This window comes from Ornithorhynchus anatinus, chromosome 14 (assembly GCF_004115215.2).
Source record: "Ornithorhynchus anatinus isolate Pmale09 chromosome 14, mOrnAna1.pri.v4, whole genome shotgun sequence".
Lineage (NCBI taxonomy): Eukaryota > Metazoa > Chordata > Mammalia > Monotremata > Ornithorhynchidae > Ornithorhynchus > Ornithorhynchus anatinus.
In genome coordinates this window covers 17,620,292-17,634,448 of record NC_041741.1, presented here as the reverse complement: position 1 = coordinate 17,634,448, position 14,157 = coordinate 17,620,292, and the positions used below count along the sequence as shown (strand labels likewise).

The 14,157-nt window shown below is 48.4% G+C and overlaps 1 protein-coding gene across 1 annotated transcript in view; it reads right to left on the bottom strand.

Moving 5' to 3' along the window:
- The window catches only part of MYRFL (myelin regulatory factor like), a 56,558-nt gene that overhangs the window by 8,344 nt on the left and 34,057 nt on the right, over positions 1–14,157 (bottom strand). The window contains exons 15-21 of the mRNA XM_039914117.1: positions 13,887–13,950; positions 11,864–11,949; positions 11,075–11,146; positions 10,944–10,990; positions 10,662–10,844; positions 5,726–5,813; positions 3,936–4,010 (exon numbers count right to left, since the gene is read on the bottom strand). Coding sequence (XP_039770051.1) covers positions 3,936–4,010; positions 5,726–5,813; positions 10,662–10,844; positions 10,944–10,990; positions 11,075–11,146; positions 11,864–11,949; positions 13,887–13,950 — 615 coding nt within the window. The remainder of the gene's footprint in view (positions 1–3,935; positions 4,011–5,725; positions 5,814–10,661; positions 10,845–10,943; positions 10,991–11,074; positions 11,147–11,863; positions 11,950–13,886; positions 13,951–14,157) is intronic.

Below are 14,157 nucleotides of genomic sequence, written 5' to 3'. Positions count from 1 at the left end.
GACCTTAGGCAGGTCACTTCACTTCTCTGGGCCTCAGTTCCCTCATCTGTAAAATGGGGATTGAGACCGTGAGCCTCAGGTGGGACAGGGACTGTGTCAACCCAATTTGCTTGTATCAATCCCAGTGATCAGTACGGTGGCTGACACATAGTAAGCACTTAACAAATACCAAAATTATTATTATCATGTCCCGCTTAGCTACTGTACTCAATCTGTCTTCCCTTGATGATCAAATAGATACCTCAGAACCACCCTTTCAACTGAACCTAATGGACTCGCTCCCCTATCCCTTTGTCGATTTTGTACCACTAACACACAAACATAATAATAATGTTGGTATTTGTTAAGCGCTTACTATGTGCAGAGCACTGTTCTAAGCGCTGGGGTAGATACAGGGGAATCAGGTTGTCCCACGTGGGGCTCGCGGTCTTTATCCCCATTTTACAGATGAGGTAACTGAGGCACAGAGAAGTTAAGTGACTTGCCCACAGTCACACAGCTGACAAGTGGCGGAGCTGGGATTCGAACTCATGACCCCTGACTCCAAAGCCCGTGCTCTTTCCACTGAGCCACGCTGCTTCTCGTAATAATAATAATAACCGTTATTATTATTATTGTTATGGTATTGGTTAAGCGCTTATTATATGCCGAACAACTGTTCTAAGCGCTGGGGCAGATACAAGGGAGTCAGGTTGGACACGGTCCCTGTCCCGCATGAGGCTCACACTCTTAATCTCCATTTTACAGATGAGGTAACTGAAGCACAGAGAAGTTAAGTGACTTGCCCAAGGTCACACAGCAGACAAGTGGCGGAGCCGGGATCAGTACCCACGACCACTGACTCCCGAGCCTGTGCTCTTCCCTTTAGGCCATGCTGCTTCCCATGAGCCTGTATCACCTCCACAGTCTGCTTCCTTCACTTCTGCACCTAAGCTGCAGAGCCTGCTGGTGGAAATCTAGATATGAAACCATCCTCATCCACTTCAAGTTTATCCTCGCGAGCTCTAACGCTGCCATTTCTTCTGCCTGGAAAAATTATTTCTCCATCCTTATTGAAACTCTCGCTCATTGTCCTCACCAGTTGCTCCAGACATTTAACTTCTTCCTCAAACCCCCTGTCCTCCCATCTCCCCCATCTCTTGCCCCTAATGACCTGGCTACCTACCTTATTGAGAAACTTGAAACTTTCAGACATGATCTCCCTAAAATCCCCGCTGCTCCTCTCCAGTCCCTCCCTCCTCCAGCCCCTTCTTTGACTCTCCCATCTTTTCCCGGCAGGATCTCAAGAGATCTCCTGCCTTCTCTCAAAATCCACTCCCTCCACCTGCGTATCCGATCCCATCCTTTCATAACCTGGCAAACACTCGCCCCCTCCCTTCCTCCCTCCCTAACAGCCATCTTCAACCGTGCGCTCTCCAGTGGCTTCTTCCACATTGTCTATATCGCCCCATCCTAAAAAAACCCCCTCTCTCTTGATCCCCTGGCTCCCTCCAGTTATTGCCCCATCTCCATCCTGCCATTCCTCTCCAAACTCCTCATCTAAACCTGTCGTCTCAAGTTGTTCTCCTCCAGTTCTCTCCTTGACCCCCTCCAATCTGGCTTCCAACCCCTTCGCTCCACAGAAACCACCCTCTCAAAGGTCACAGATTCTCTCCTCCTTGCCAAATAATCCAACGGCCTCTACTCCAACCTAATCCTCCTCAACCTCTCAGATGCCTTTGACACACCCCCTGTCCTAAAAACATTATCCAACCTCGGCTTCATTGATGCTGTCCTCCACCGGTTCTCCTATCTCTCTAGATGCTCATCCTCAGCCTCTTTTGCACTTCCTTCTCTGCCTCCCACCCCCTAACTATGGGGGTCCCTCAAGATTCAGTTCTGGGTCCCTTTCTATTCTCCATCTTCACCCACTACCTTGGAGAACTCTTTAGCTCCCACGGCTTCAATCACCACCTCTATGCAGAAGTTTCCCAAATCTGCCTCTCCAGACCTGATCTCTCTCTCTCTATGCAACCTACACGTCTTCCTGCCTTCAAGAGCTCTCTGTTTGGATGTCCCACCGTCACCTCAAACTTAACATTTCCAAAACGGAGCTCCCTATCTTCCCACCCAAACCCTGTCCTTCCCCGGATTTTCCCACTGCAGACAGCACCACCATCCTTCCTGTCTTACGAGACCATCGCCTTGGAATCACCCTGACTTCTTCTCTCTCATTCAAGCCACATATTCAATTTATCACTAAACTGTTTGGTTCAACCTTCACAACGTCGCTAAAATCCGCCCTTTTCTCTCCATCCAAATTGCTACTGTGTTAATCCAAGCACTTACCCTATCTTGCCTTGATTACTGTAGCAGTCTCCTTGCTGACCTCCCTGCTTTCTGTCTCTCCCCACTCCAGTCCAAACTTCACTCTGCTGCCGGATCATTTTTCTACAGAAATGTTCAGGCCATGTTTCCCCACTCCTCAAGGACCTCCAGTGATTGCCCATCCACTCCATATCAAACAATAACTCCTCACCATTGATTTTGAAGCACTTAATCACCCTGGCCCCTCCTACCTAACCTTGCCGCTCTCTTATTACAACCCATACGAGTTCCGGATATGAAGAGGGAGGGTTTTTCAGGCCAGAGGCAGGATGCAGGCAAGAGGTCAGCGGCAAGATAGATGAGATCGAGGCACGTTGAGTAAGTTGGCATTAGAGGATCGAAGTTTGCGGGCTGGATTGTAATATTCACTTATTATACTAAGCGTCGGGATACAGACTAGTTTATCAGGTCGGACACAGTCCACATCAAACACGGGGCTCACCGTCTTAATCCCCATTTTACAGATGAGGACACGGAGTCCCACAGAAGTGAAGTGTCTTGCCCCAGATCACACAGCAGCTTGATGCAGAGATGAATGGGCAACCACTGATGTTTGCATTTATTAGCCACCTTTCTCAGGGAGATGCCAACTTTTTACAGACTTTCTCTAAATTGTCTTCTTAATTGAGGAAGACGGGAGAAATATTTCAACTCCCACTTCTCCGATAGCGAGACTGAGGTAGGGGCGGGGGGATGGTGGCTGAATTTTCTGCTCAAGCCCCGGTAAAATAAAGGGGAAGGTGGTGAACAAATCAGTGTAAAGAGACCAGCTGGATTAGCTCAAAAAAAATTTAAAAACCCTACTACCCAAACTCTGTTTTTGCCTTATTCTCAGGCTTTGAATCTGGATGATTTTTTTTTTTCCACTTCACTTTTCTGGGTCATCCTTCACAGCTTTAGAGACACAGCGAGGAATCTCAGGGAGGGGTGGGAAGGAGATGGAAGGCAGGCAGTGCTGAGAGAATAAAGTTTCCTCTAAAGTTTAAGGAGGTGTCTCAGGAAACCCCCAGCACAAGGCAAAAGAGATGAGAAAAGATTATGTTTTAATATCTGTCTCCCCTTCTAAACTGCAAGCTCCTCGTGAGCCAGCACCATAACTGCCAATTCTATTATTTTGTATTGTATTGAACTTTAACAGCGGGAAACAGCATGGCCTAGAGGAAGAAGCACAGGCCTGGGAGTCAGAGGACCTGGGTTCCAGTTTGGATCTGCCACTTGCAAATCACTTTGAGCAAATCACTTAACTTCTTTGAGTCTCTGTTTCGTCAACTGTAAGATAATGGATTCAATAACCATTCTCCTTCTTACTTACACTGTGAGTCCCATGTGGGACAGGGACCGTGCCCGACCTGTTTAGCCTCCCCATTGTTTAGAATAATGCTTGACATATAATAGGCACTTAAATACTATAATTATAATATTACCAAGCACTTAGTCCAGTGCTCTGCACACAGTAAGCACACAATAGGTATCAGTGATTGATTGAAAGTATCACTGAATGCATAGAAAAAAAGCCAGCTAGCACCTCTCATTAGGAAACACGGGCCTTCTGTGTTTCGTTTACTTACTTGATTTCCAGTGAAAATTTTGCATTGGGGGGCGTGTGCTTGTTGATGGGAATATTATAGCTGTAATTTCCAGACCTAATGGATGAAAGAAAAAAATGCATGTCAAAACATCCCAAACATGTTTCTCAACAGTTTCATGTGCGTAACTAATCGCACGCTGATTTTTAAAACCCTGAATTGATAAAAACGCATTGGTAGTTTAATAGGGTATTTTCAGACGGCGCCACAACCCAGCTTTCTTCTGTTTACAGAGCTACCTTCTCCAGTTCTGAAGCGTTAGAGAAATGCACAGCTTTCTACAGCTACAGAGAACGACCAACAAAATCTTCAAATCTCAAACCAAATGCCCAGAAGCAGAGTAAGGGAAGAGGTCTCAGTAACGGTCAAAGAGACGGGGGATTGTGTTAGACTAAAGAGGTAAAGATTTTGAGTTCACAATCTCACAAGAAAAAGAGAGTTTGAAATGACGAGTACCAGCTCTTACATTTCACGGTCACCTCTTTGCAAGGAACATTAACAGGAAACACCAGATATTTCCACGATGTGAATCCGCCAAGACAAACACACCCTAAATTCAAGGTTGGGGGAAATGTCAAAATGGAGGGAACGATTTGAAAAATGCTGCTATTAGAGATGGATTCTCCACAAGCCTTTCCTGTCTCACTCTGATTAATCCCATTTCGTTATTATTGGAGAAACGTTCCAGTGATGTTCAATAGAATGAAAAGGAGATTTTTGTTTTTTTATTCCCCCCCAGGCAGAGTGGCATCCATGCTGCACATCGCTTATGACCTTCAGAGTCTTGACAGTTTCCTTATCAGTATGAGAAGGATGGTTTAGTTTGCGCTGGAATGGAAGTAGAGGGCGAGGGGGAGGCCGAAATGAATCCCGGCATATTTTCCGGGAGACGCTGCTGTGTTAACCCTTTGCCTGTTAGAAGTCTCAGTAATAATTACTGTGGCACTGTTAAGCACTTACTGGTCTCTCTCCGTGTGAGCCCCACGTGGAACTTAATTATCTTCGACCTAGCCCGGTGTTTGGCACAGAATAAGCGCTTAACAAGTCCCACAATTATTAGTAGGCACCGGACACTCTACTAAGCACTAGGGTAGATACAAGATAATCAGGTCAGATAAAGTCCCTGTCTCAAATGGGGCCCACAGACCAAAACTGCGGGCTGCAATTTTCCATGGGATGAAGGGCAGGAAGCAGGAGGAATCCAGGGTCAAATCCCACCTTTGCCTGCCCTCAGGATGTGTCCAGTCTCTGAACCTCGAGGAAGCTCCACCTGAGGATAAGGAATCATGGGAATGATCCTGCCCCAATAGAACGGTGCTGAAAACTCTCCGGACACGAGCAACTTTTCGTTTTCAGGACCTTCAGCACTGCTGGTCCTCAATACGGATTGCGGAAGTAGGTTCATCTCAAAAATGTGCGGTCCCTCAGAGGGACTGAGGCGATTATACACTCTTACCCTTAAACCAGGGGCCGGGGTTGATTTATTAAGACTCTCCGGTGCCGTCCATTTCTACGTAGCGGATGGCGTATTTTCAGTGAATCAGCATTATGAGTAAACAATGATTTTAGTCTTTCTTTTTCTCTTTCAGAATCAATCAGCGGTATTCACTGAGCACTTGCTGTGTGCAGAGCACTGTACTGAACGCTTGGGAGAGTACAAAAGAGTTGGTAGACGTATTCCCTTGGGGAGCTGACAGTCTTGGGGGGGGGGGGCTTTGAAAAAGTCTAGTGACAAACAGGTGATAAAAGTTTGTAATAAGCGAATCGCTCACTTGCACTGGAGCCTTGAACTGCAATAGCGATGATCAATTTTTTGCTGTGTTTCCACAATCTGGATGGAGCTGACGGTTGTATTGATGCCTGAAAAGGGAATTGAGAGGAGGAAGTGAAGGTAATTGAGGAGGGTGAGATCTGTTGACCTCCCCCAGCCCCTTAAAACGCCATCCCTAGTAACGCAAGAATTCTCGGTGTAGCAAATTTAGGTGCGTAAAACGGGCCTTCCTTCCATTTTAATAGGAGGAGGAACGATTAAATGTCGGCTCCCAATTCTTACCTCACTCTAAGTCTCCTTTTCTCAAATGAACAATCCATGGTTCTTATCGAAAACCTACTGAATGCTAAGCACTGCTCAAAGCATTGGGGAGAGTTCAGAAGTGGCAGAGCACGTGTTCCCTGCCCTCGAGGAGCTTTCAGTCTAATGGGGAAGAAACACAGATAAAAATGATTTGCACAGGGTTGGAGCAGGAAGAAGAACAAGGAAATAATCAGTACTACGGTACTATATCAGTCGGGATGAATAACAACTGGGACATTCGTGAGGTGCTTACTCTCCGCCAAGCACCGTACTAAATGCAATCCGATTAGACGCAGTCTAGTCTCTGGACTGTAAGATCGCTGTGGTCAGGGGATGTGTCTGTTTATTGTAATATCGTACTCTCCCAAGCGTTTAGTACAGTGCTCTGCACACAGTAAGCACTCAGTAAATACTACTGGTTGACCGACAATCCCTGTCCCACATGGAGCTAGCAGTCTAAGGGAGAGGAAAACAGGTATTTAATCCCCATTTAACAGATGTGGAACTTGAGGCACAGAGAAATGAAGTGATTTGCCCAAGGTTACAGCACAGAGAAGTCAAGTGGCTTGCCCAAGGTTACTCAGCAGGCAAATGGCGGAGCCGGAATTAGAACTCAAGCCTTCGGACTCCCAGGCCTATCGCCTTTCTGTCCAGGATGAGAACCTGGACCTGGGAGTCAGAGGACCTGGGTTCTGATCCCAACTCTGCCACTCACCTTCTGCGTTGACCAGGGGCAAGTCGCTGAACTTCTCTGTGCCTCAGTTTCTTCAACTGTAAAATGGGGCTCCAATACCTCCTCTCACTCGTACTTTGACCGTGAGGCCCATGCGGGGGCAGTGACTGCGTCCATCCAGAATAACTCAGAATGGTGCTTGGCCCTTCCCCTTCTATTCTCCATCGACGCCCACTCCCTTGGAGAACTTATCTGCTCACATGGCTTCAACAACCATCATTATGTGGATGATTCCCAAATCTCCATCTCCAGCCCTCTCTGCAGTCTCGCATTGCCTCCTGCCTTCAAGACATCTCTACTTGGATGCCCCACCATCACCTCAGACTTACCTTGTATAAAACAACTCATCAACCCGCCCAAACCACGCTCTTCCCCTGACTTTCCCATCACTGTAGATGGCACCGCATCCTTCCTGTTACAGAAGCCCGTAACCCGTGGGTTTTCCTTGACTCCTCTCTGTCATTCAACCCACATCAATCCATTACTAAATCCCGCCGGTCTGACCTTAACAACATCACTAAAGTCCGCCCGTTCCTCTCCATTCAAACTTCTACCATATTAGTCCAAGAACTTATCCTAACCCACCTTGATTACCGAATCAGCCTCTCTGCTGACCTCCCTGCTTCCTGTCTCTCCCCACTCCAATTCATACTTCACTCTGCTGCCCAGATCATTTTTCTGCCAAGAAAGGTTCAGGCCCTGTTTCCCCACTCTTCAAGAAATCCAGGGGTTGCCCAACCACCTCTGAATCGAAAAGAAACTCCTCACCATCGGCTTTAAAGCACTCAACCCCCTTGCCCCCTCGTACCTCACCTTGCTATTCTCCTACTACAACCCAGCCCACACACTTCGCTCCTCCGATGCCAAACTGTACCTTCATCTTGTCTATCTCGCTGCCGACCTCCCGCCCACGTCCTGCCTCTGAGCTGAATTGCCGTCGCTCCTCATATCTGACAGATAATTACTCTCCCTGCCTTCAGAGCCTTATTGAAGTTACATCTTCTCCACGAGCTTCCCTGACTAACCCCTCCTTTCCTCTTCTCCTACTCCCTTCTGCATCACCCAGACTTGTTCCCTTTATTCATCCCCTTTCCCAGCCCCGACTCGTTCCCTCCGGTCTACCCCCGCCCCCGCCCCACGGCACTCGTGTGTGTATACGTACATATTTATAATTCCATCGATTTTATTAATGATGCGCATATATCTATAATTCTCTTTATTTCCGTGGATGCTACTGATGCCTGTTTACTTGTTTCGATGTCTGTCTCCCCCTTTCTAGAGCGTGAGCCCGTTGTGGACAGTGATCGTCTCTATTGGTTGTTGACTTGTACTTTCATAGCACTTAGTACAGTGCTCTGCACACAGTAAGTGCTCGATAAATATGATTAAATGAGTGAATGAATGACTACCCATCTCCTCCGGCCTAAGGGCCAATCATGTCGATCACACACCATCAGAACAGATCACCTTCCTTCTGCCCAGGCAAAGAGCAGTTGCTGCCAGCATACACATTTTCAGGATCTAAAGGGAATTTCCGCCTTCATCATGATTTCATCTTTGATCGTTAGGCACGCTGTTCAGTTTTTCATCCCTCTGTCAAAACGCCCACCGAGAACAGCGGATTCCATTACTTTGAATTGGATCCACCCTCCAACCTGGGCCGGACAGCGTGAGGGAGGATGATTTGGTTTTATTCAATCATCTTCTGGGCTCCTGGATTAAGCCCCCGAGAAAGGCAACCCCAAGCCAATAATGCTCCCGAGGGAGGGCCCGGGGATTCTGAAATCCGGGAGAATTAATTTATTTCTATTAATGTCTGTCTCGCCTTCTAGACTGCAAGCTTGTTGTGGGCAGGGAATGTGCCTGTTTATTGTTGTATTGTATTCTCCTAAGCATTTGGTACAGTGCCTTCATCCCTGCCGTGTGACCTCAGAGAAGTCACTTAACTTCTCTGCGCCACAGTCCCCTCATCTGCAAAATAATAACGAGAATACTAATAATGCTATTTTTTAAAGACTTACTGCTTGCCAGGCACTGTGCTAAGCGCTGGGGTGGATACAATCAAATTGGGTCGGTCACAGTCCCTGTCCTGTACGGGCTCACGGTCATTCATTTAATCGTATTTACTGGGTGCTTCCTGTGTGCAGAGCACTGTACTAAGCGCTCGGAAAGTACAGTACGGCAATAGAGAGAGACGATCCCTGCCCACAATGGGCTCACAATCAAGAGGGCATCAATCTCCATTTGACAGATGAGGTAACTGAGGCACTGAGGAGTAAAATGGCTTCCCCAAGCTCCTAAAGCAGACAAGTGGCAGAGCCAGAATTAGAACCCGTGACTTTCTGACTCCCAGCCCCATGCTCTATCCTCTACGCCTGAGACCTGATTGTCTTGTATCTACCCCAGCACTTAGTACAGTGCTTGACAAATAGTAAGCGCTTAACAAATACCATTATTCTTATTATTAGTTGGTAGACACCTTCCCTGCCCTCAAGGAACTTACAGTCTAGAAGGAGAGCACTGTCTTTTCCACTGAATGTATCCGTGGCGCCCATCTGGGCACTGAGGCACCTCACCCATTCTCCATAAAGTCTTCACAAATTACGAGCAACCCAAAGTCATGTCCGTTAATGGAGCAGATGGGGAGAAAGCTCTCTCTGAATGTCTTCGGACTCGGGATTGGCGAGAGGGCTTTCCTTGGGGCAGGGATAGAGTCCAAGAATCAGGAGAGGAAAAGGCCGGCCTGGGAGACTCGTCAGAGAGAGAGAGACAGCGGCATATCTACCCTCCCTGCCCCACATTACATATCTCCTCCCAACAAACACACACACACGCTCTCCCCCTGCACCCCATCTTTACAGGAGAAGGGGGAAATACTTGAGAGTAAAGTGTGGCCTAGTGAAAAGAGCAAGGACAACACCTGTTGAGGTTCTGCCACCTGCCACGTGTGTCCTTGGAAAGTTACTAAACTGCTTTAATAATAATAATGATAATGTTGGTATTTGTTAAGCGCTTACTATGTGCCGAGCACTGTTCTAAGCGCTGGGGGAGATACAGGGTAATCAGGCTGTCCCACGTGAGGCTCACAGTTAATCCCCATTTTACAGAAGAGGTAACTGAGGCAGAGAGAAAGTGACTTGCCCACAGTCACACAGCTGACAAGTGGCTGAGCCGGCATTCGAACCCATAACCTCTGACTCCCAAGCCCGGGCTCTTTCCACTGAGCCACGCTGCTTTCCATTTCCATTTCCTCAACTGGATTCAATACCTCCTAGTTTTTATGTCTGTTTATTCTTTTTTTTTAGGTTCTTTTTTAGCGCTTACTACTTGCCAGGCACCGAACTAAACATGAGGGTAGAGAGAAGCTTAACGGGTTGGACACGGTCCCTGTCCCACATAGAGCTCACAGTCTTAATCTTCATTTTACAGATGAGGAAACTGAAGCCCAGAGAAGTGAAGCGACTAGTCCAAACTGACACGGCAGACAAGTCCGTCTCCCTCGGAAGACTGTAATCTCGTTATCGTCGGGGAACGTGTCTGCTAAATCTGCTGTATTGTACTGTCCCAAGCACTTAGTACAGTGCTCTGCCCACGGTAAGTGCTCCGTAAATATGATTGATTAAAGGGGCAGAGGCGGAATTCGAACCCAGGTCCTTTTGACTTCCAGGACTGTGCTCTATCCACTAGGCCACACTGCTTCTCAACAAGCAAATCGAGTCGGACACAGCCCGCCCCCCCCCCCCGTCCCACCTGGGGCTCCCGATCTTAACCCCCATTTTACAGATGAGGTGACCGAGGCAGGGAGAAATGAAGTGTCAGTGGTAGAGCCAGAAATAGAACTCGGGTCCTTCTGACTCCCAGGCCCGTGCTCTATCCAACTGCTTCTCTCCCTGCCTTTTACCTGACAGGGGCCGTTTCCCCGGCCTGCGCTCCCACTCCGTCCTCCTTTCCCCAACCAGGGTCAGGAGGGTCCTTCGGAAGTCGTGGTCCGGGCAGCAGGCGGAATGATCACACGGCAGGATATCGCAGAAATTTACTGCCGGGACCTGGAATGAAGGCCCTGTGACGGTGGAGGCGGGCGGTGCTGAAAGACGAAACGGCACACAAACCCGTGAGCCCGCTGGCCGAGCTGAACGACACACAAGCGGTCAAAACCAGCGCAGGCCGGGTGAAGGGACGGTACCTGTTTGGAAGGAGGCCAGGAGGAGTTTTCGAGGCTGTGTGGCATTGCTGAGGGAGGAGAAAACCGGTATTATCAGAGACTCTTGCCAAAACCCTCCTGCTCCAAGAGAAAAAAGGCATTTAAGTCCTTACCCCGAAGTGAAATTTTGGTCCGCGCCTGGCTCTCGTAAACTAAATACATAAAGGGAGGCTATCGTCAAGGCACTAGAAGAGAAAGAAGAAATGATGTCGATCAGCGGTATTTATTGTTTAATAATAATAATAATGTTGGTATTTGTTCAGCGCTTACTATGTGCAGAGCACCGTTTTAAGCGCTGGGGTAGATACAGGGTAATCAGGTCGTCCCACGTGAGGCTCGCAGTTAATCCCCATTTTACAGACGAGGTAACGGGCACAGAGAAGTGAAGCGACTCGCCCACAGTCACACAGCTGACAAGTGGCAGAGCCGGGAGTCGAACCCATGACCTCTGACTCCGAAGCCCGGGCTCTTTCCACTGAGCCACGCTGCTCCCCCGGTGCTTTACTGCTTCCGGGCTGCTTTACTCTCCGAAGTGCTTAGGAGAATACACTAGGACAGAGCTGGTAGACATGTTTGCCGCCCACAGGGAGCTTAGAATCTGGAGCGACAATATCATCGGTCGATCGTCACCGTTCTCCAAGAACGAGCTGAACCTCCAATGATCTAAATAGGGCCGTGGTCCTAATTCACTCCCAAAATCAACTGTTTTCACAAGTCAGACAGGGTCCTCTGCCTTCCGCTTCATGGAAAACAGAAACTCTGCAGTTCTTCTTCCAAACGGACTGAGCATATGCACCCCGCCGGCTTCCGGCAACCCATTTCAGAATATCGGTTTCGGCCGATGAGGGGGAAGAAAATCGGGCAGGGTAAAGGTCAGGAAGTGGATTTCCTCCGATCCTTACCAGAACGCCATCACGGTGATGACGGCAATGACTGTGATCCGGAAAACCCGGTGGGGACAGGACCGCTTTGCCTCTGAAAAGCAAACCTGGAGAAAAGGCTCAGGTGAGATGCTTCCAGGAGCCCGGGGAATTGCCGCTAGTTTTTACTGTGGGTCCAGCTCCGGCTGGGTCTGGAACCCAGGTTTCCAGGGTGAGGGGAGACATTCGAATCCCCAACTCTGGACTGGAGGGCCACAGCATAATAATAGTTATTACTGTGATGATTATGGTATTTGTTAAGTGCTTACTATGTGCCAAGCACTGCTCTAAGCATGGTAGATAAAAGGTAATCGGGTTGTCCCACGTGGGGCTCACAGTCTTAATCCCCATTTTCCCAGATGAGGTAACTGAGGCACAGAGAAGTTAAGTGGCTAGCCCAAAGTCACACAGCAGACAAGTGGCGGAGTGGAATTAGAACCCACAGCCTCTGACTCCCAAGGCCAGGCTCTTTCCATTAAGCCACACTGCTTCTTTGTCACAAGGCATTCTTTGGCCTTGGACAAGGACCGCGGCAGGGATGGGAACCAAAAGCATGAAGATAAAGCAGAAACTGTGCACTCGATCAGCTCTCTCCCGCTACAGGGTCTCATTCATTCGTATTTACTGAGCGCTTACTGTGTGCAGAGCGCTGTACTAAGCGCTTGGAATGGACAGTTCAACAACAAATAGAGAAAATCCCTGCCCAACAACGGGCTCCTCTTCCCCTATACCCTAGCTTGCACACTTTGCTCTTCTCAACACGACCTACTTACTTTTTTTCTTTTTATGGTATTTGTTGAGTGCTTACTACATGCCAGGCACCATACTAAGCTCCAGGGTACATACAAGCTAATCGGGTCGGACAGAGTCCCTATCCCACGTGGGGCTCACGGTCTTAATATCCATTTTACAGATGAGGTAACTGAGGCCCAGAGAAGTGAAGGGACTTGTCCTAGGTCACAAAGCAGGGAAGCATTATGGTCCAGGGGATAAAGCGAAGGCCTGGGAGTCAGAAGGACCTGGGTTCTGATCCCAGCTCTGCCGTTTGTCTGCCGGGTGACCTTGGGCCAGTCACTTCCCTCCTCTGTGCTTCAGTCACCTCATCTGTCAAATGGCCTTCTCGGTGACCTCCCTGCCTCCCGCGTCTCCCCACTTGAGGCCTTACTTCACTTTGCTGCCGGGATCATTTTTGCATGGTACGTAGTAAGCGCTTCACGGATACCCTAATTATTATTATTATTATTTTTATCTCTAAATACCGTTCAAAGTTCTATCCAGACCATCAATTGGCTATGCCATCTTCTTATATAGTGGTGATTCAACAACAATAATAATGATAATAAGTGGTATTTGTTCAGCGCTTACTATGTGCCAGGCAGCGCACTAAGCAATGGACCAGAAACAAGCTTGTCAGGTTGGACTCAGTCCCTGTCCCGCACTGGGCTCATACTATTAATCCCCATTTTACAGATGAGGTGCCTGAGGCCCAGAGAAGTGAAGTGACTTGCCCAAGGTCCCTCAGCAGACAAATGGCAGAGGTGGGATTAGAACACGGCTCCTTCTGATTCTCAGGCCCAGGCTCCGTCCACTAGGCCAGGCTCCTTCGATAAACGTAAAATGCATTTATGCATTCCATAAATGCGGCCCAGTTTCAATAGCAATAGGGCAACCGAAGTATCCGGAATATCGGCAGGGGTGCAGATTTGGCTTCTGATCCAGGCCGACGGTGCCGTGGAGCTTTCTACTCTCCCTCTTAATCACCCTCCCTTCGACCTCTGCTCTCCCCACACCAGTTGGTAACTTTGAAAGAGTGCGTCCCCGCAGCAAAACAGAGCTGTCGGAGCGATTCTATTTTGGTTTTCCTTAGGTGGAGAGAGAGCTTCTGTCGTCCTTTAACTTCAAAACCGGATGCCGAAGTCATTCTTCCCCAGACGCAGGTCTTTTCCGCAGCGAGCCCTCCGTAGGGTTCCGTTTACGCTTCCGCCGCCGAGTGCCTACTACTTACCCTGTTGGGTTTTGCGGTCACTACTCTTCTGGGGAGCGGTGCGGTAACAACCTCTTTGACCTGGCTGGAAAAGACAGAGGACAATACGGGTCAAACGCTTTTCCAAGTATGGAAAGGCGGAGAGGCTTGCTTTTCCTAAAAGCTGTATTTTGACTTCTCATCCCTCAGAATCACTGAAAAAGAAGTTGAAAGTGATGCTGCTATTTCTACTTGTTGAGCGCTTACTATGTGCCAAGGACTGTCCTAAGCCCCGGGTTAATCAGGTTGGGCA